This window comes from Ictidomys tridecemlineatus, chromosome 4 (genome assembly GCF_052094955.1).
Source record: "Ictidomys tridecemlineatus isolate mIctTri1 chromosome 4, mIctTri1.hap1, whole genome shotgun sequence".
Lineage (NCBI taxonomy): Eukaryota > Metazoa > Chordata > Mammalia > Rodentia > Sciuridae > Ictidomys > Ictidomys tridecemlineatus.
Genome location: NC_135480.1, coordinates 147,504,197 through 147,527,187, shown reverse-complemented (window position 1 = coordinate 147,527,187; position 22,991 = coordinate 147,504,197). Strand labels below are relative to the sequence as shown.

General features: G+C 39.5%; 1 protein-coding gene and 1 pseudogene across 8 annotated transcripts in view; one reads left to right on the top strand and one right to left on the bottom strand.

Annotated features, from left to right (window-relative positions):
• The window catches only part of Rcl1 (RNA terminal phosphate cyclase like 1), a 70,464-nt gene that overhangs the window by 17,347 nt on the left and 30,126 nt on the right, over window positions 1–22,991 (bottom strand). For 3 of the 8 annotated variants that reach the window (XM_078047604.1, XM_005324060.4, XM_040285724.2), the window contains 4 exons: window positions 21,644–21,819; window positions 12,119–12,193; window positions 10,545–10,669; window positions 1,825–1,950 (listed from right to left, as the gene is read on the bottom strand). In XM_078047604.1, coding sequence (XP_077903730.1) covers window positions 1,825–1,950; window positions 10,545–10,669; window positions 12,119–12,193; window positions 21,644–21,819 — 502 coding nt within the window. Of the gene's footprint in view, window positions 1–1,824; window positions 2,011–4,309; window positions 4,452–10,544; window positions 10,670–12,118; window positions 12,194–12,415; window positions 12,568–12,617; window positions 12,786–21,643; window positions 21,820–22,991 lie in introns of those variants that run through there. The other 5 variants (XM_040285727.2, XM_078047605.1, XM_040285726.2 and 2 more) reach the window with 5 other exon arrangements.
• On the top strand, window positions 12,936–14,793 carry LOC144377276 (ADP-ribosylation factor-like protein 5A pseudogene; annotated as a pseudogene).

Genomic DNA, 22,991 nt, shown 5'->3' with positions numbered 1-22,991 from the left:
AATAAATTCTCACTCATCTCTAATGGTAGGTGATGTTAAATAAACTCACTCCTATATTTGAACAAGCCAACTTGTGGATATTTCACTGAATTAGAAGAGAAAAATACACATCCATGACTTCATTGATTTTAAAACCAGAGAAAAAAGATCAGCATTTGTTATCTCTAACTGGAAATTTAGAAAATCAAACACAAACTTAACTCATACATTGGTTTTATGTCATTTTGCCACAATGACCCATGGATCTATATCATGTCCACATCTTGATTCATATGTAGTAAGGCTTCTTTCTACTCACTGTTAGTAAGCATGAAACTTGATCATGCACTAGGGTCAGGTGAGTCAGAGGCATTATTAAAAACTCCACTATAGCTGGTAGCAGTCAGCATGGACTTCAGGCCTGCTCTGCTTCATTCCTGCCCACTTACTGCTAAAGCTATCAACCAGATTAAAAAAAAAAAAAAAAAGGACTATCAGGATCAGGCCACTTGGACAGCTTCTGCAGCTACCAATCCTTCCCTAGCCCTCTGCAATCCTTCTCCAGAAAACATCTTGACAACATAATTCCAGACTTATAGCCAAGATGGGAGTGGGGAAGGGACAGCAATAGCAGGCAGGCACTGTTTCTGTAGCAACTACCTTCAATGTGTAAGTAAAGAAAATACTATTGATACTTGAGTAATAAATCAAAGTTTTGAAGACATCGTTGACTTTCCTAACCCCCAGCTTTGCACAGAAATCCTTTCCCAACTCTGACCTCTGACACCACCACCTTTGTTGCTTTGAACTATGAGCCAACATCATATTTCTGAAATCACCTTCACCAAGGTCAAAGATCTTCACTCACACTTAACCCCTTTCCCCACTGTTCCTCTTTTCTTTTTGCTAAGTTAAAATAGACCTTGGGTGGAAAAACTGTGAAAAGGATCAACTATGGTACCACTTAAGAAAAAGTTAACTTTGACCCACAATAACCAACTTCACACTATTTTTAGGAGACCCAACCTAAAAACTTCAGATTCAAAATGTAATGACACCATCGCTCACACTAAAATGATTCAGCAAAACAGAAAAACAAAACCCACAAAGAAATAAAGTAAATGTGGCAAAACACTCCTTGCTAACTATAAGCAATACGAAGCTATGCAGGTATTCACTGTACTATTCCTTGAATTTCTTGTAGGCAATAAACAAAAATGGATTCAATTGCTTCCCTACCTTCCCAGTTTCTAAATATACAAACAAAACCCAAAACAGGCATTACGCAGATCATTTTTTTTCTCTATTTTCATTTTAATTTTCAATTTTTTTTCTATTTTTTAAAATTTCAGTTTATATTTAGTTTTTTTAATTTTTTACCAAAGGCTTTAAGTAAACTCAATTCAAATCTGCAATAACAACTTTCTCTGGATCTAGGTGTGTTGTTATTACAAATGGAGAAAGAAGCTGACTTGCAGGTAAATGACAGAGAATTTTTCCCCCTGTACTGTAATTTGTTCAGGGTGTAAGAATCTGTTCATTTTAAATTTTTGTTGGGCTAGAGTGTAGATGGAATTAAAGCTTAAGTCACTTTTTATTAATAGATAGGTTTAATCCCCAACGGTTAAGAACTAGACCCTAAGCTCCTAGTCCTGGCCACTGGGATGTTTTCCAAGTGACAGTGACTCAGAAGTGCCTATTGGTGATAGCAGCAATAAGTTGGAAGGAAATTAATTCTGAAATAATTCTTCCCCTGCTACCCAACCTCAGAGCTAGCAGTTTTAACTTTACCCAGAAGAGACATGTAGCTACGAAAGGTAGCTACAAAAGTAGATTCCAACTTACTTCCCAGAGTTGACTCCTTTCATGTGATCTGTGTAAATATAGATATCAGGTATGAATTTGTTGAGGATGCCCCTTGCAGAATCCACGATCCGGTTTGCCATCTGAGGTGATACACGTACAGAGTACCTGCAATCTGGAGTTAAGGGTGTCATGTTCCTTGGGCTCCAGGATAGAAGAAAGTCAGTTCTAAAGCAGACAAAGTGTTTTGGAACTGTAATAACATACAGTTGTAACAGAGTTTTCCAACTGTGTTTCATTGTTTAACTTTATAGTACCATAACTCAATTTTTTTCATTATAATTATAAAAGGCTTAATTGGTCAAAATTAAAAAACATAAATTCAGGGCTGGGGCTGTAGCTCAGTGGTAAAGCGTTTGCCTTGCATGCATGAAGCACTGTGTTCAATACTCAGTACCAAAATTACTTATTTTTATGTGGTATGTGGCTCAAGCAGTAGTGTGCTCGCTTGGCATGTGCAGGGTGCTGGGTTCGATTCTCAGCACCACATAAAAATAAAATAAAGATGTTGTGTCTGCTGAGAACTAAAAATAAATAAATATTGAAAAATTATTTTTCTCTCTTTAAAAAAAAATAAGTAAAATAAAGGTCTATCATACTATAAAAACACCATACTATAGGGACACAGCCACATCAATGTTTATAGCAGCACAATTCACAATAGCTAAAGTGTGGAGCCAATTTAGATGTCCTTCAGTGGATAAATGGATTAAAAAAATGTGGCATATATATACAATAGAACTTTACTCAGCATTAAAAAAGAACAAAATCATGGCATTTGCAGGTAAATGGGGGATGACACTGGAGAAGATAATGCTAAGTGAAGTTAGCCAATTCCAAAAAAACAAATGCTGAATGTTTTCTCTGATATAAGGAGGCTGACTCATAGTGGGGTAGGGAGGGGGAACATGGGAGGAATAGATGAATTCTAAATAGGGAAGAGGGGTGGGAGGGAAAAGGAGGGGGGAGGGGATTAGCAAGGATGGAGGAATGTGATGGACATCATTATCCAAAGTACTTGTGTGAAGACCCGAATTGGGTGTCAACATACTTTATTTACAGAGATATGAAAAATTGTGGTATATATGTGTATTAAGAATTATAATGCAAAAGAAGTACATGTATAAAGCATAAATTGGCATGAACAAACTTTATATACAGAGATATGAAAAATTGTGCTCTATATGTGTAATAAGAATTGCAATGCATTCCACTGCTGTTGTGTATTTGAAAAAAATAAATCAATAAAAGATTAAAAAATATCTATCAACTTATATAAAATAAATAAATATATATATTTTTAAATAAAAACATAAATTCAGAGACTGGAAAATATAAAACATGAGCTCTTCCATCCCTGCCCTCACCCTATTTTCTATTCACACCCCTCTATCTAGAAATGGCTCAACTCTAGGAGTGAAGACAATTGCCTCTCTGCAAGTCATGGGCCAGGTTCTCTTCAAGCTCAACACCTGAGAACACTTTTCTATTCTCTATCCATTCCCACTTCTGTAAGCAAGAAGTCTTTCTCTTAAGAAACTCAGGTCAGGACAGACACCACACTGAGGCACACCGGGGCCAATCCCAACCCACCTCCTATATGCTGACAGGGAAAGCAAAAAATGTTTAATCAAAGAGCCAGATTAGTACTGTTTTTTTCAAACTTACAGATCCTATTGTTTCTCTTATTTAAGAACTAATTATTCCATTTATGTATGATACAGCCTCCTGCATCTGCTATGTTATGGTCAAAAATACTGATTCCTAGCACTTCCCAAAGGAGGCACCCCGAAAAGAAAGGAGGAAGATATTACTAAAGCAAGTAAAAGGCTGGTGCTTGAGGATGTGGAAACTGTTAGCTAAAATCAGACTTTATTACAGAGACTGGTTCTTCCCAACCCCACATGTCAAATTAAAAGTATTAAGCACTTTCAGGTGCAATATGTGGTCAAAAGCTGACTATATATGTAGGACTAAAGAAATTGAAAAATAATGTCACTTTCCCACCCTGATATGAACCACATGGCAAGTCCAACACAAAAAGCAAGGTGCCATTTCAGCCTAGCTGTTCAAGAATTACTGTCAATAACACATTTAATTTTCATTTGAACTGTAAAAACAAAATGCTATACAAAGAACCCGACCTGGCGTTTACATCCCCCACCTCCAACATCTGATTCATCCTGAACATTTTACTAACAGAGCAATCTCCCTTAGGCTAGTGAGTCTCCCAGTGACTCCTAACTCTTCAGGGTCCTTTGTAAGACTTTTCAATCTGCTCAGTATGTTCATCCCCAGCTTTGCACTATCACTCCCTACACCCCCCACACACACATTCAAACTGTCAAAATTCTTCAGTGTGAACTGCCTTCTACCATTTTTCAGTCCAGAGTCCTCTCTCCTTCTCTCCCTCTCTCTCCTATAATCCTCCAGTCAGCACCCACCTGTGTTTTTCCCCTGAACTCACCATGTACCTCCTTTCACATGCACACATCTTGCTCTTGTTCTTCAGAAAGACCACATATTCCATAAGGCAGGAACTTTGATTCTGTATCCCTTACAACTCTCCAATACACTACTTTTGTACCCAGAAATACCCAATAAATATTTGACTAGACAAAAAGGACAAACCTGAAATGAGGAAAGAGCAAAGAAGGATTTTTCAATACACACACAGTCCAGTTACATCACCCCCGCTCCTGTCCAGAACATACTTCTAACCGCAGACAGTTTAGACAAATTGTCCCAAGTCTCATACCCTTTGGACTGAGTGGGTGCCACCCTGAAGGCTTAAACCTACCTACCCTCCCCAGGACTGATGATGTATCCTAATACATAATCTACAGCACTCATGGCTCCCAACGTCTTTGGCGTCGTATCACCTTTTTTTTATAATTTTTTTTTTTTTAGTTGTAGATGGACAGCATGCCTTTATTTTATTTGTTTATTTTTATGTGGTGCTGAGGATCAAACCCAGTGCCTCACACGTGCTAGGCAAGCGCTCTGCCGCTGAGCTACAGCCCCAGCCCCATATCACCTTATTTTATGCTCACAGCAACCCTGTGGCAAGGGCCATGATGCCTAGTTCTAGGGCTCACCTTAAGAAACAGAACTAAGACACTTGCTCAATATTAAACAGATCTGACTTCCAAAAAAATCTTCCTCTTACCCCTCCAAAAACATGGAAACCAGGAGGATAAGAAGGGTGTGTTTTTTAAGTGAAAAGAGATGAACACTTTCTCAAGGAAAGGAAAAAAGATTACTCCACAAATTCCAATTCATTCCCAATTCATCTATAAGCTACTTCATTTAATTTTTATGTACCAAATCATGAGCTCTGGGACAACATGATAAAATTAAAACAGTGTTCCTTTCTTTCTTGCCTCACATCAGGCAGAGGGAGAACCACAGTGGGTGGCATTCAATAAAAGGTAACTACTGTCTATTCACAGTATTGGCAGGAATCAAACCAGCATCCTCCCAGGCCCTGGCTGGTTGGTCATCATTCTGCAGAATGCAAGAGAAAAAAAGATGCATTGGGAAGGAACTCAGTTAAAACCACAGTTCTCCCAACCACATCTCTCCCAACTCAGCCCTCCTGTGAGGAAAACCACCAGCGAGCTCAGTCCTACAGCCAACCAGCCCTACAAGTAAACAAACCACAAATTTAAAGCTTTTTCCAAAAGCAGTTCTTTTTTCCCAGGCTCCAAAACTGGCAAAGAAGATGATAATTCAAACCTACATTCCTTTGAGGTGTTTGTTAAATGGGCAGTTCTGGAGACCAGTGGCTGGAATGTTTGATCCATAGACAGTAGACAGTAATCTGAGAAAGGGTGCTGTGTTGACTTTCCTGGGGAGTTGAGAGAAAGCCTCTGCTAGTCAGAGATACACTGGGGATGGTTTAGGTATTCTTTATCTCCCTTAAGACAGAGACAAACATGAGACCTTGCAAGTGTTTTCCTGATTCTAAACAGGGAAGGTTCAAGGAACGCTAACAGAAAAAAGCCAGGGAAAAACAAATTTGCATCCAGCGGGGGCGCCAGGGCACCAGCAACTCTTCCGGCTTTTATGTTCTCTGTAAACCCTCGAGGCTTCCCACATCCCACTACCACCACCAAAGGAACACTCGCCAGGCTTTGAATACTCACAACAGAGAGCACAGGGGCACCCCAGTATGATGCCTCCATGAAACCTAAGGGATTATGACAAGACCATATCAAAACAAACAGAGCGCACTGCCGGAAATCACAGTTATGGACCACAGACTGGATTCCAAGCAGAGTTCACTGCCACAATACAACATTAAAGAAACACATCTCAAAAAAGGAAAAGCAACAAAACTCAAAATATTCCTGAAAGTGTATAGCATTTCATGTACAAGGCCATTTAACTACAGCACTTTGGACAACAATGAAAAATGCAAAACAATTCAAGGGCCGTAAATAAGATTTGACTTTTTGGAGTCCTTTATATGGCAGAATACATTGTGTTTATTAATAAGATCCCTGTATAAGTGATTGACATGGATCAGTAGAAAAGGAATTTTTGGTTTTAAAAAACATGCATACCTAGCCAGGCACAGTGACACACGCCTGTTATCCCAGCAGCTTGGGAAGCAGAGGCAGGAGGATCAGCAAAAGTGAGGCACTAAGCAATTCAGTGAGACCCTGTCTCTAAATAAAATACAAAATAGGGCTAGAGATGTGGCTCAGTGGTTAAATGCTTCTGAGTTCAATCCCTGGGACCCAAAAACAAAAAAACACACACCTAGTCACACTGTATTTCATTTCTTTATAACCTTCTCTGTAGCCTTTTTTTTCCAGCTCCTCAGAATCCAAGAATATCAAAATTGAACAATCTTAGGAAATCACTCAACCAATTTAACTATCAATCAAGTTGGGGGCTTCCAGGACAGGAACCATTTCTCCTCAATTTGCCCGTGTTCTCACACATATAAGGTTTGGCCCTTAGGTGGTTCCCAGGACAGCCAAGCAAAAACAGACAATAAACCAGTGAAATTCTGTTATATATTCCTCTGTTCTTTTTTATTTTTCCTTTTTTCCCATTTGTGGCACTGGGGAGTGAACAAACCGAGGGCCTTGGATATGTAGACTAGTGCCCTACCACTGAACTATACCAGCAGCCCTTTTTATTTTATTTTGAGATAACGATCTTGATAAGTTGCCCAATCTGACCTTGAACTCATCATCTCCTATCTCAGCTTCCCAGGTAACTGGAAGTATGAGCCCCCATCCTTGGCTATTCCTCTGCTCTTGATGATTCTTACAAAGAACTTCAGGCAGCACCACAAGTTTGATCTTTTAGGTAACAATTACTCTCTCCATCTTGTGGCTATGCAGCCCACCCTATACCATGTACTTCACCACTTTTTATTCAGGTTAATCAAGGCCTCTGAAAAGTTAATCCACACCATACCTCTTTTCCTCCAAGTAAGACCATCCCTGTTTCTCAGTAAAAATTCCCGAGAAATGCAAAACATTAAGCACACACCTTGCCCTGGGAAGCAGGCATCCTGGCCTACCTTCTTCCTCTACTTCCAGGAAAGTCACTGTCCAACACATCCACCTCCTCTGCCTCCAACACCTAGCTCTCTTGACTGCTCCTAGAATCTCAACTCTTTTAATAACTAAAACATCAAAACAGAATTCCCTAAACATAATTCCTACCCCTCCACACAGCATACATATCTACTTCTGTTACACCTGATCTTCAAATCTATTAAGATCTCCAATCCCTTGACTTCCTGCCTTCTCCAGGACAGTGAGTCCTGCTACCTTACCGAGTAAGTCGCATACTGGCAATTGTTTCAATGACGTAACTGTCCACTCTACCTCTTTCCACCTGTCGTCCTGCACTGCTCACCCCCCTGGTTAAGTGTATTCATCCCCTGGGTGAAACTAGCCTTCCTGCATTCTCTACTCTTCCCTCTAGGATGCCACCATGACAAAATTTCAACTTAAGCTGAGCCCTTATTGCTGTTCCCCAAACCTTTTTATTATCTTCAGTTACTACATAACTGGAATAGCACACCTTTACCAACTTTGTCACTCTCCTTGTCCTACCATGCTGCTCCTCTTATCTTCGATACCATCCTATCTCAATAAAAACTAAAAATTCACCCCATCTCCTTCTACTCACCTCCACACAGTTCTATCTTCAGCCATCCTTACTATATGCCTATAGACTTGAATCCCTCAAATAAGAGTAAAAATAACAGCAGCCACCATCTACCAGTAACTTACCTGTACCTCTTACTGTGTATCTCCTGCCTCATTTAACCTCACTGCAAACCCACGCAGTAGGCACAATAGACCCACTGATATATGAGTCAACCAGGGCTTGAAGCCAAAGTGCTATCATCAGCAAACAACAAAACATAGAACCCAGACCTGTCTTACTCCAGCCCCTGGCCTTTTACTCACACCTTGTTACGTTAATTCTTCAATCGCCCTCTTTCCTACTTACATCCACTTTATCCAATCTACAAAACACTCAAATAATTACCAACATTTTCTTAAAAGGGAGGGCATTCTACACTCTCTCCTCATCAAATTACCACCTCATCTTTTTTCCTCTTCTCTTACCTGTTAAGATTCTGAAGAGAGCATGGTAGCACACGCCTGAAATCACATACTGAGGCCAAAGAATTGTAAGTTTGAAGCCAGCTTGGGTAACAAAGCAAAACCCAGTCTCACAATAAAATTTTTTAAAAAGGACTGGGGATGTAGCTCTGAGGTAGAGTGCTCTTGGGTTCAATCTCCAGTACCATGAAGTAAATAAGTTTCCGAAAAGAGAAGTTCCAACACATCACCATTTGGTGCACGCACCACTCTCTGGAAATAGCTCTTCCCAAAGACCTCAGCTCTTTCCCCACCCTAACACGGTCTCTTTGGGGGCCTTTGCAATGCTGACCTGGACTTCCCAAAGGCTGTACTCTCCTCTTTACTTTGCTTTTACTTTCCAGTTTTGGTGGCCTCTCAGGGTTCCACTCTCCTCTCTTCTCGTTCTACCTGGTAACTGACTCCAAATCACTCTTTCTAGCCCCCTCCTTGCCCAAGTTAGAGAGCTACATTTCTAATTTCCTTTTATACTTACCACCCTGTAGTTCTCTTGAAGGACCCACAAACTCAACATGTATAAAACCAAACTCAATCCCACCTTCACCCAACTCCACCCCAAATTTTGTAGCTACTATCAGAACACACATATCTACTTGGGTGTCTCAGTGAGAAACATCAAAATCATCCTCAATAACTCCCTATTCCTCTATCACTGACCAGGTCATCCCGCTGTCATACCCACACAGCCTCTATAGCCTCTCAATAGCACGTCTTACCTGTCCTCTGGCCACTACCCTCACTGCCTCTCTTTTAGGCCCGACAATAATCCCATTACCTTTGCCTCTAAGTGTTGACATTAGGTGGTATTTTTAAAATCTGATTTTCAAAAATGTCCACAGTGAGCCAAAGTTCTTACATTATCACCAAAGGTGTTCTCTTGATATACAAATTCATTCCCCAGATGAAAGTTACTGATTTTCGAATAAAGGTCAACTCCTCAACATGCCCTTCAGCTATTTACTGACTCCTACCTGTCTTGAAGTCCCGTCTTCCCCATCATCTTCCCCATCAAATGCCACTGACTCACCTGACTGCCAGCCACACCACAGCCACACTGCCTTGCTTGTTACTCCCCTCTACAGAGGTGCACTGCTCTGTCTGAAGCACTCCCCCTTTCTATTTACATTTCACAAGCCTCAGTCCTTCAGGGCTCTATTCGAATGGCCTCTCCTTTCTGTGGGATAAAGAGGATAAAAGCCTGGGCTCCAGAGTTTAAATTCCAGCTCTGCTATTATTGGCCTTGTGATGGTATTAACAAATTCCTTAAGCTTCTGAAGCCTCAGTTTCCCCATCTGTAAAACAAGATGTGAGTAAACTCAGTTCTTCTTCTGAGTTTAAAAATAAGGTATATAGGGGGCTGGGGATGTGGCTCAAGCGGTAGCGCGCTCGCCTGGCATGCGTGTGGCCCAGGTTCGATCCTCAGCACCACATACCAACAAAGATGTTGTGCCCGCCGAGAACTAAAAAATAAATGTTGGAAATTCTCTCTCTCTCTCTCTCTCCTCTCTCCTCTCACTCTCTCTTTAAAAAAAAAAAAAATAAGGTATATAAAACGATTGTCAAAATACACACAGTAAACACATAAATAGTAGATACTATTTATTATTCCAGCCCTCCAAATCCTCTAGACAAAAGTGGAGAATCCCTACTCTCAATTCCCCAAGCCCACTGCATACCCTCCTATATACCATTTTGCAAGTTATATTAGAACTATAAGGTTGTATCGTTTGTTTCCTTTACCAGATGATGAGCTCCTCTGAGGGAGGGAAGGGACTGCAGTTCCTCTGTGACTCTCAAACCAAACCCTCAGGAGAAGACCTCATACCCCAGGGTCATATGCTTAAACATTAACTGAAAAAAACTGAACAAATCAATCTAGCATGGTGAGGCAGATAATAAAACATCGTATCTCAACTAACAAGTATGATTTAACTAAAATCTTTCCCTAGGCTGTTGCCTAAAATGTAAATAATCCTTGGAAGAAGTAAAGCTATTAGTAATTCTTATCTTAGTAAAGCAATAAAAAAAAATAAGGAATCTAAGCTCAAAGCAAAAGGATACGCCATTCCTCTGATACGTTTAATTTTTCCTGGATCTGTGAGCTGGATAGGCTTCAGGGCCTTCTTTACAGGACATGAGAAAATCACTTCACCTCCTCCCCCAGGGGGCATTCCTCGACGCACAATCTGCACAAAATGATGAAGAGTGATGAAGCAAGGATGCAGCAAAGCAGTGAATTACTCTGACACCTAATCCAGAGAGGTTTCATTTTTCCAGTAAGCCCTTCCTCAAGGCAGATGGTCCTTTCATATTCAGTGTCAATCCCTTCAAAACCAACAACACCTTGTGTTACCTGCAAGAGGGTATGTACTGTTGGCAGCATGTCCAAGTCAAAGTCAAAGTGGGCTTTGCTTCATCTATCTACAGCCCTAGGTAAGTCATTTCATCAATGTGACCTATTTTTTTCTTCCCAATTCATCAGCTGATCCCATTTCTTAGCTATCAAGAATCCCTTTCTCGGGCTGGGGATGTGGCTCAAGTGGTAGCACGCTCGCCTGGTATGTGTGCCGCCCGGGTTTGATCCTCAGCACCACACACAAACAAAGATGTTGTATCGGCCAAATACTAAAAAATTAATATTAAAAAAAAAAAAGAATCCCTTTCTCTCCTATGCAAATACCTGATCTATCAAGCCCAAAAGAAATCATTGTCCCTGTTTAAAAAGATCAATTTTAAAAAATAAATGTGCTAAACAGCTTAAGATATCCAGTATTACCACATTAGATTGATATAACTCTTAAAGTTTGGATATACAGTATCTCCAAAAAGATACTGCAAGAATATTAACAAGTAAAATGATTAGATTATGAGCACTGTAGGCTAATCAGTCCCTTCTCGTTTAAAGGGCCTGAGTGGGTGGTAACTATAGGCAGGTGGGGAGTGGCTGAAGTGATGGATCACTGGGGCCATGTCCTGGAAATGTTCATCTTCCCTGTGGTCCCTTCCCCACTTTCCTCTGTCTGCTCCCTGGCTTCCATGAATGGGGCAGCTTCCCTGCATTGTGCCCTTCCAACATGATGTTCTGCCTCACTGTGCCCAGAGTAATGGACTTGGCCAACCATTGGCTAAACCTCTGAATCGTGAGCTAAAATAAACTTTTCCTCCTCTAAGTTGTTCTTGTAGAGTATTTTGGTTAGCTGACTAACACAAATTCCTTTAAATAGGAAACAGATTCTTAAATCACTTATACTATGTTTTAGAAATACTGAAAAATCTGAGGGACACTCACATTGGGGGTTCCTGAACACAAACTATATCGAGATTAGACTGGCAATAGGAACAGAATCCTTACTGCTCTCCTAACTGCTATGGAGAGGGCTGTGTGAGGAATACAGGAGTTAATACATGTAGAATGTTTACTACAGCACCTACCATAATGTACAACATGACTGTTGGACACTACTATCATTACTAGCAAGTCCCTTTCAGTTCAAAGTTTATAGTGTTTGGTTCATGAGCCCTTGGGACATCTTAAAGATGATAACTTCAATTGTGACACACATACACACTGAGTCACAGAGCTCTTCCAAGGAATTGATAACATACATACAGCCAACAGTTCAATATATTCTTACCTTTAGTTCAAACGATTCACCATCAATCCCAAACTGTTTCAACAGAGGGAGAGCTGTTGCCTTAAGAACATCAACCTATAAAGTATTTGAAAGGAAAAAAAGTTTAATTAAACTTTGGGCAGATAGAAAGAGTTCAAAAAACAGGCAAGGGTTAGCAACAAGGTAGGTGGTAAAGTTTGGTGAAGAGAAAATGCTGGCCTACAACTGCTCTATCCAAGTTAAGTCTCTAATTTTGCAAATCACTGGGCTTCTCTGAGCTTTGCTTTCCTCACTGATGAAATGGAGACCTACACCTACCTTGTAGTCTCCTTTAGCATTACATGCAATAGGCATGAAGAAACTGCAGGGCTCATAGAACAAACAAACTGGGATCTCTGCTCGTTTTTATAGGTATACACACTGTGAAAGAAACTATCATTCTCTTTCAGTAATCTTTTTAATGTTTAGAGCTGGTGGCACTCAGAGTAAAAGCAAACCAAATGAACTATTCAATATTAACCTAAGAGTCCAGATGAAGGTGCTGATTCTACATGGGAGGGGAGAGTAGTGAGGGAATTATAGTCTCAAAACCCATGAGGCGAGGACGGTGGCCCGCTAGGCTCGTCGCAGACAACGCGGCGGCGATGTCCGCGAGCTAGGCGATCCGCGGCGGCAGCGGCGGCAGGGCGGCCTGGGTTTTGGCCTCCCCCCCCCCCCCCCCCCCCCCCCCCCGTTCCCTGGAAGCGGGCCGGTGGCCAGTGCCGGAATGGCAGCGGCAGCAGAGGCGGAGGCTTCGGTGCATCTCTCTACCCTTTAGCCTGAGCCAAGGGAGGCCAGGCAGCCCGGGTGGCTGGAGGGGGTCCGCTTCCCCGAGAATGGGAATTCTCTTCACCAGGATATGGAGACTGTTCAATCACCAGGAGCACAAAGTTATCATTGTTGGATTGGATAATGCAGGAAAAACTACCATCCTTTACCAATTTTCTGTGAATGAAGTTGTACATACATCCCCTACAATAGGAAGTAATGTAGAAGAGATAGTGATTAATAATACACGTTTCCTAATGTGGGATATTGGTGGCCAAGAGTCTCTTCGTTCTTCCTGGAATACTTATTATACTAACACGGAGTTTGTAATAGTAGTTGTGGACAGTACAGACAGAGAGAGGATTTCTGTAACTAGAGAAGAACTCTACAAAATGTTAGCACATGAGGACCTAAGAAAAGCTGGATTACTGATTTTTGCTAATAAACAAGACGTTAAAGAATGCATGAGTGTAGCAGAAATCTCCCAGTTTTTGAAGCTAACTTCTATTAAAGATCATCAGTGGCATATCCAGGCATGCTGTGCTCTTACTGGAGAGGGATTATGCCAAGGACTTGAATGGATGATGTCATGACTTAAGATTAGATGATCTCTACTGACCTCTTCTCATAGACTTTGTATAAACAAAGTGCTGGACTTCACCTGAAAGCTGCAAAAATTAATGGTTTAGATATATTTATAATAAACTGATTTCAATTTTTTTCTATAAGAAGAAAAATTAAGACCACTTATTTGAAAACAAGATGAAGTCTCATCTTCCAATTTGCTTTCTCATTAGTTCCTTCCAAAGTACTTTATTAAAGCTGTGATTGACATTTTTCTCAATGAATCCTCTCAGGACAATGTATAGCCTGTGGTAAGTACAAAGGGAGAGGAAGATGTTTTGAACTTTAATAGCTTTATTATCAGTATACCCCTCCCCAACTGAATGTTATTCTCTTTTTGTTCCACTAAGTCAAAGTACAAATCAGCACATATACTGTTTCCAATATTTTAAATGTCATGTTAGTTATGAAAAAAAAGTATTTTACTTAAGGTTGTGTATGTATTATGTATATACCTCAAGTTCAAGTTAATGGCTTTGATTTGTGTTCTAAAGAAAAGCAAATAACGCAAAAATTAGTAATAACCTTAGTTATTGCCCTAATGAGATAAGTACTGGCATTGGTATTAAGTGCCATTTTATACTTTTCCTGTATGTTTTCTGTATTGTACTAATCAAACGTCCCCTCTCCCCCAATCATTGAGCTGCTCTTAAGAAAAAAAAAGATACAGGAAAAAACTTGACATTGTATATCCATTTTTGTTGATCAGTAACACACATAGAAATGTGTAATCCAACTAAGTGAAATATCTGTCAAATTTTTGGCTTACCCAGTTGACAGAATTGCACAGTGGAGCATTGATCAGATTAATCCTTGTATTGGTCTAAATTATTGAATAGATTATTAATCCACTTATAAATCAATCATAAATTGCGATTAAAACTATCAAGTGATTTCTTCTTAATTAAAATCTATTGTGTGAAACATGTCTACCCAAAGAGGTAACATTCTATAAATATTATTAAACAATTAGTTAGAGTCTTTTTAAGTATAAAAGTATATATGTCAAGCTGTTAAAATGAGAGTACAAGTAATGCATAAAAAATTTCTGAGCAACATTTGAAATTTTTTAATTTGCAGATTTCTTATTTTAGGATTTGGAATCCTTGTGAGGTTTTTTTGTTGTTCTTAGGTTTTCTTTGATCTTTCACCTTGTAAATGCATTGTTTAACAATTAATAGTGGTAAATTTTTAATGCTGTTGGCTGGAAAACTGATTGGTGTATGATATATTATTTGTACTAAGAAATAACTTGCCCCAAAATACCTTTTGTTTGCTTAGGTTTCTTTCTTTCTTTCTTTCTTTTTAATGTCTGAAAATTGAAGGTATTTTTGTCATAATTGTAAACAGAATTATCCTGTATTAAAATATATACTCTATTTGTATATCTTTTATGCCCTGAAAATTTGAAGGTTAATCCATACTGGCATGTTTTAGAACATTCGAAAAAAGAAATTACTTTTAATACCAACCTTTTAAATTTCATGAAGATTTTGGTAGGAATAATAGTATATACTATAAGCATTGACAAAACTGAAAATTTCTTTCTATGAAATATAAAATGCTCAGTATCTAAATCCAAGTTGGGTGTGGTATATCAGTGTTAACTTTGGATGTTTTGTGTTTTATATTTATGTTGCAGTGTTCAAAATGCAAATATAACATTTAATATTTGTCATGCTTTTACAAAAGTGAATCCTAAATTACTAAGCTTTGTCCATATGTACTCATACTTTTGGAATTACTTGTTGTATATTAAAAATTCCCTTAAACCCCCCCCCCAAAAAAAAAAACCCATGAGGCAACACAGACCCCAAATTACAATTATAAAACCATTCACAGTTAACGGCAAGACTTTTGCCAAGTGTTATTCTTATCTCTTCCCTATTCAGAGCTCTGAGGTCTTCCTTATCAATTTGTGGATTTCTCATAGGATATCAGGATAGCATCCAAATTATGTATATCTAAAAATCAGCAAATGTTGCTCAATTGTAACATGCGCAATATATCTTGGCTATGAGGTATCCCCCAAAAGTTCCTGTGTTGATATTCAGAGGTGAAATGATTAGATGATGAGAGCTGTATCCTAATCAGTGGACTGATCCATTTGATAAATTAAAAATACTGAGCAGTAACTATAGGCAAGTGGGTCATGACTAGAGGAAATAGGTCACTGGGAGCATACAGTAGAGATTTTATATTTTGTCCCTGGTTCCTTGCACACCCTCTGCTTCCTAGCCACCATAAGCTGATTAACTTTCTTCCCTCACACCCTTCTACCATGAAGTCCTGCTTCACCTCAGGCCAAGAGCAACAGAGTTGGCCAAACATGAACTGAACCTCTGAAAATAATGTGCCAAAATAAACTTTTCCTCTTCTGAGTTGTTCTTATAGGGTATTTTGGTTACAGCAACAAAAAAGACTACTAACATGATGGGAAAGAGAATCATTCCCTACTAGTTCCTAATGGAATCAGGGACTGGGGATATAGCTCAGTTGATAAGAGTGCTTGCCTCACATGCAGGAGGCCCTGGGTCCAAGCCCCAGCACCACAGGGGGTAGGGAGAACCTCTAATGGAAACAGGTATTCCTCCTTGATCCTGACTGACCCTATCAGGGGACAGCGAGGGAAGGTAGCACAAACAGAGGATATAGGAGAAAGCCCTCATCCTGGTCTTGGCTCTGCCTCTAATTAGCTGCATAGCCACAAATGAGAAAAATCACAACCATCTCAATTTCTTGTCTCTAGATAAGAACTTTATGCTGGTTCGTCTCCAAGCTGCTAACAATTTTCACAGGCTGATTTGACAGAATGATCTCCAAGGAGGCTTTATAGCAGAAGATATGCTCTAACTAAATATCTGGGTATTAGAAAATTAACCAGAAGTAGAAATAACCTGTAAAGCCTGGGAACGTGTTCAGAATGGATCAGGTGTGGCAGGGGCAGTGACGAGGAAAACCTATTAAAGATTAGCTTATTTTAATTAAATATTAAAGCTAAACATACCCAAAAACGCAATTCAGTCATGCATCACTTAACAATAGGGATATTTTCTGAGAAACACGTCATTAGGTGATTTTGTCCCTGTGCAAACATCACAGAGTGTTCTTACCAACTTTTTTTTTTTTGAGATGGGGGTGTTGCTAAGTTGCCCAGTTGCTCAATCCTCCCATTTCAGCCTCCAAGTGGCTTGGATTACAGATGCACACCACCCCTCCAGCTAAGTGTGCATATATAAATCTAGATGGTGCAGACAAGTACACTCGTAGGCTATACGGTATGGTTGATTTTTAAATTTGTCATTTTTATTTTTTGTTTAAACTTTTTTGTTCAAAACTAAAACACAGTCTGGGTGCAGTGGCGCACACCTGTAATCCCAGCAGCTCAGCAGGCTGAGGCAGGAGGGATCACTAGTTCAAAGACAGCCTCAGCAACTTGATGAGTCCCTGAGTAGCTTAGCAAGATGTTGTCTCAAAATGAAATACAAAATAGGGCTGGGGATGTGGCTCAGTAGTTAAGCACCCCTGGGTTCAATCCCTGGTACAAGAAAAAGAAAAAAAATAAAAAACCCTAGGGCACAAACACAGAGCTTAGGTCTATGCAGGATCAAGATCATCAATATCGCTATCTTCTACCTCCAAATCTTGTCCCACAGGAAGGTTTTCAGGAGCAATAACATGCATGGGGTTGTCATCTCCTCTGAGAACAATGCCTTCTTCTGGAATTCCCTTCTGAAGGGGCCTTTGTGGGGTTGTTTTACAATTAGCTTTTTCATAAGTAGAAGGAATAAACTCTAAAATAACAAGAAAACTATAATAAATACATATACCAATAACATTTATTTTTATCAAGTACTACGAACTGGATGGGTACAGTGGTTTACATCTGTAATCCCAGGCTGAGGAAGGAGGATCTAGGCAGTCTAGGCAATTTAGTGAGACCTCAGGAACTCAGTAGAACAGTGTCTCAAAATAAAAAATTAAAAGGGTTAGGAATCTAATTCAGTGATAACCTGTCCCTTGGGTTCAATCCCCAATCCCCAGAAAAAAGTATTATGTCCTGTACATAACTGTATATACTAGCATCACATGTGACAGAAGCTTTGCACTATGACATAAGGACAGTTGTGGGGTATTTTGTTTTTGTTTTTTTATCAGGGATTGATCCCAGGGGCACTTAACCACTAAGCCATATCCACAGTCCTTTTTTGCATTCCATTTACAGACAGAGTCTCCCTAAACTGCTTAGAGTCTCACTAAGTTGCTGAGGCTGGCTTTGAACTTGTGATCTTTCTGCCTCTGTCTGAGCCTCTAGGCTTACAGGTATGCACCACCACACTCAGCTAGATGCAACATTCTGACAGCTACGATGTCAATAGGTGACATCTTATGGGTCCACTGGTATACACATAATCTGTCATTGATGGAAACACTATTATGTGGCACATGACTATATACTCATATGGGATTGCCAGAACCCGGAAGAGTCTGTCTAGGATAGAATTAAGGGTGGCTGGGGAAAGGACGAAGCCAAATCTTAAAGACTTGGTAAGTGCTAGGATACAGGTTACTCTGAAACTAGGCAGCCACCACCTCTCCTGGGGAAAAAAGGTAAGAAAGTAGAGCATCCTTTCTGGCTCATTCTACTTATACCCTAAGTCACAAAGGACAAAGTCAAATAAACTTATTTCCAAAGTCAGCCAGAAGCAAAAGTGTAATTTCAAGTACTGTCCTGTCTCCTAATCACTCTCCACCAGACACACTTGGTATTGTGACACAAGGGTTGGAAAGCTAAAGAGGGCTTAAGCCTCAATCTGCCTCTTACTAGCTGTGAAATCTGGGATACTTCCCTAAATCTCTGAAGCCTTAGTTTCTTCTGTATGAAATAAGAAGCTAGCCTGAACACATTATCTTCTCCAGCTCTGCATGTTCTAGCTAAAGCAGAATAAGGCCTGCGAGCTCTGCTTCAGGGAAACTGAGCTGTCCCTCTATGGTCAGAGAGAAAAGGCAAGGGTCTGACCTAAAAAATGGTAACTCAGGGTACCTTTCTCAGAGGTCAACAACACTTCTCACTACCAAACCTCACTGCTCAATCTTAACCTGACTCCTGCAAACAGTAACTCTGGATCATTCCCAGCTACTTACAATTTGACTGCTGCTTGGTTTCTCCAAATTTCTTTTCTATTTCCAGCTACTTTTTTCTCTCTCATATCTTAAACACTCACTTCCCCTCACTCTTCTATTCTCAGTTCCTTGCTCCACAGGGCAAAAAACAATAAACAAACAAACAAACAAAAAAAAAACTCTATGACTCACAAAGTCTAGAAAGGAAATTGAAATGAATAAGGAGGTCAACTGAGAATTGTGTCCAGCTGGAAAGCTCATGTCTTACTAGAGGGCAGCTGCCACATAGCTCTAACTGATGGCCATCATGTAGGAACAGCCTTCCACTGCTCTTGCATTGCCCTACTCATGCAAAAGCTGGGATTTTGACATGAACAACAAATTCATTCTCTCTCTTTCTCTCTCTCTTACTCCCCTCCGCCAACACACACACACCACTGCCATCATCACATTATATAGGCCAAAGCAAAGACAGCTAGGACCAATTCAGCTAAAATGCTACTAGTGTTCAACCATAGCTGGTCAATCTCATTGACCAGACTTATCTCAGTAGGTAAGATCCTGAGGACCTGCTTTGAATTTCCAGACAGTAGTTTCTAACTGCCATATGGACATCCCCATGTAGTTATGCTGCCAAAAGCTCAGAGTACAGTAACAAAATCAAACATTTCATCCATTATCCTACCACAATTTTCCCTTACTGTGTCAAACACTATCTAAACATTATCCTTAAAGTCAATCAGGACAAAAAAAATTATGAAGTCACTTTTGGCCATTCCTCTCAGTCCATCTCCAAGTAGTTGTCAAGTCATTAAGTCACTCTTGCCATCATGCCCTTCTCCTTATTTTCTACTTCCAGCTTTATAAAGCCCAAGCTAGTCTATCACTTCTCCAATTCACTGTTCACTCAACATCCAGGATTATCCTCCAAAAAGGCATATTTAACGCGTTAAGAGGTAGGACCATGGAAGACCTAAAGATACGCAATTCTGTCTTCCTGTTTTCTATTGCTATAATAAAATGCCTGAGACCAATTTTTAAAAAAAGAAAGAAAAAAAGTTGATTAACTCATGAGGACATCACTTTCGCAAATGGACTAAGGATATTATCACAGAAGTGGGCTTGTGAGAAAAGGATACATTTAGCCCAATTTCTCTGTGTTGCCATCTGATGCCTACACCATTTTATGATACAAGACAAAGGCCCTCACCAGAAGCCAGCACCATGTTCTTGGACTTCCCAGCCTACAGAAATGTAAGAAATAAACCTCTGTTCTTTATAAATTATTCAGTCTAGGTATTATGTTACAGCAATGCAAAATGGACTAAGGTACTGACGATCAGCACTTTGCTTGTACCTCTATCAGGGACCAAGGGGATTCAGTCTTTTCATCTCCCTAGCCATGCGCACAGGTGTCTACCCCATGAGAATGAGAGCTCCGTGACAGCAGAGTCACTCATGGTATTCATACTTGCATGACATGAGTAAATGGAGACAGGCTAAAGAAGTTACTCCTTACCTAGGATTAGGAGTATTTATTTTAACCTGGGCTAAGCCAAGTATATCAACCACCATCATTTAGTCATGCTGCTGTCAAAAGGAGATAGTCTTGTCATATATGAAAATAGATTTGTTTTTAATATGCTGCATAAAAGAATTAAGTACCATTTCTGTGGAAGTTATCAACTACACTGAGAACAGCTTTTAAAAATAGTAATTATAGAAAAGGAGTACAAAATTGGGATACACAGCATTAAAGTCCCAAGTATACTTTAGAAACTTTCCCCATAATTTGACACACTTTGCCTCCTTACATCTCAAAATATAGATGCCTCCTCTCACACTTTTAACAAAGGGCCCATTTCCTAGCATCTTCTTAAAAATGCAGATTTTCTTCTTGAAAATCTTCTCAAAATGCTTCTTGAAAAGCAATCACTTAAATTAAAATTCTTATCAGTTTATATAACATTCATTTACAGGTAAGAATTTCAGATCTTGCACTGTACACTGTATTTAGCATGCTAGAAAAAGAGTTTACACAGCTGAATTCCCAAGGATTGAGAAATAAGTCTTCCATTGCCTAAGAACACATTAACCCAGATGCTGGAAGGTATTCTGGTGGATACCAGCCTCCAATTTGGAGCTCAATACACCACTAACTGGTCTTTTCCAGTTAGGAATGTTGCACACACTTCAGAGTTGGCCTTAGAAACTGCTCATTCAAGGCTGCGGTCTATGTCTGTAACAGTGAAGACAAGTCAGGCCTCTTGGTCATCAGCTTTAACACCTTCTCTGGACAGTTAAGTATCCAAAAGCAGCAACTTTTCCCTCTGAGCACACTGGCATTAAGAGAACTGTACTGATCAAAATGAAGGTTTCAATTGTATATCAACTGTTCTCTCCACAAATGCAGAAAAACTGGAGAGTTTAGTAAGAAGTTTACTGGTATCCACAAACTATCACACATTCCTTCCCTGCCCTTATGCTTTTTTCTAAATCTGCAAATTTTGCAGATAAAGAAAGTTCCTGATTTTATGGTTGAAGACTGGATAAGTCAAGACTCTGCTGAGGCAATGCCAAGAGATATTTTCTGCCTAAAACTTTGATCTGCTGCCCTCTAGCCTCAGCTCTCAGATGACCTTACAAAACTCCACTCTCATACACTTCAGCCAACAGAAGCATATTTCATGTCAAACACTATGAGACATCAAGCATCTGTTTTGAAGATTCCTAGACATAACAATGAAAGGCACCTTGATGAATGTTAGTAATCATCCTGAATGTGATGATCACAAGTTTTGGTTCATCTGCCTCCTGGAGTAAATTAACCACTAAATCTCAGATAAATAACAACAACAACAATAACAACAACAACAACAAAAAAACCCACTCAAAAATAAAAGCGTGCTTATGAGAAACTTTTTTCTTAGTAATTGAGTAATAATGAGAAACAAAAGAAAAATCACACCATGGTTTGACCTCGATACTCACCGAAGGGTCAACTTGGTCATTGGTCACTCCTCGCAGTACTATTTTTAATGGGTGCTTCATAAATGGTGCCAGGCAGAGAAGACCCTCCAGATAATAGCCAATGCCACGAAGGACACTACAGTCATGTTCCAAGGATCCACCATATAGGAGGCCAGGTTGATAATATAAGGTTGTTCCTTAAACCAGAGGGAAAAAAAACAGCCAGATGCAGCAGGAACAAAACCAGTGTCACAAGACAACGAATGCAGTAAGTCCCAAGGGGAAAACATGGCAAGGGCATCCAAGGGAGTTCAAAATGCCATTCCTGAGAGTCTGCACTTCACTCCAAAAGCTGAGTCACTACTGACAAGCCTCTGTAACAATAATAAACTGTGAGTGTAATTTAATAAATAGTAATAAATTAAACCCTTCTCTAAGCCATCTGAGTTTCCAAAGTCATGGCAGGGCACAGAAGAGGGCTCTTCATAGGCACCCTAGCCTCTTAGATGAACACTCTCAGACTGTGCTGACTGTAGGTTAATGAACAATAGCCTTATCCTCTAGTATCCTCTAGGCCCCTTGAAGTGAGATTTCTCATACAGTTCATAAACCAAAAAAAGATGCCTAGAAAAGCAAGTACTTTGTGTCACTCAATGCCAAGAGTGGCAGCAATTTTAAATTAATACTAATAAATAGAACTATCTAAAATTATGGTATGGCTCTTGGTGAACACTCTTCTTCATTTTCTTTACTCATTTTTTCACATATATTTATAACATCCCCAAATTTTCTTACTAAATGTTATATCAGAGGAAAAACATTGTAAAACACCCTAGATGATTTGGGACAGTAGGGTAAACTAAGCACTTCTACTGCTCAAAATCTTTTGCAATGTCTTCTGGCACAATTTATCAAAAATAAATAAAGGAAAATAGCTCTTGAGAGTTTATAAAATAAAACACAAAAATCTAAATAATCACAATCATGATTATATTCTCATCAAAGTGACCAACACTTCTCAAAGGGTATGATTCTAGGTCATTTATCCTCAACAGTGTTAAGATCAAGAAGCCAGAGAAAGAGTATATAACCACAAAATCCTTCAATTCCACCTACTTATGCCAGAAATTAACCAAATGAGAAACTGACGAGATAAGGATGATGGCTTTTATTCTAAAGGGGGGAATGAACAGGGTCACATAAATAAATGTCTTTCCAAACTACACTATGGACATGAATAGAGAATAAAATTATCTGCCTTCTGAATCTCCAATAATTTTTTCATTGCTGAAAAAAATCTCCAGCAATTTCAAAGTAAACAAGGTAAGAAGACTGAAGGAATTACAGCTGGCAAAGAGCATCTAAACAT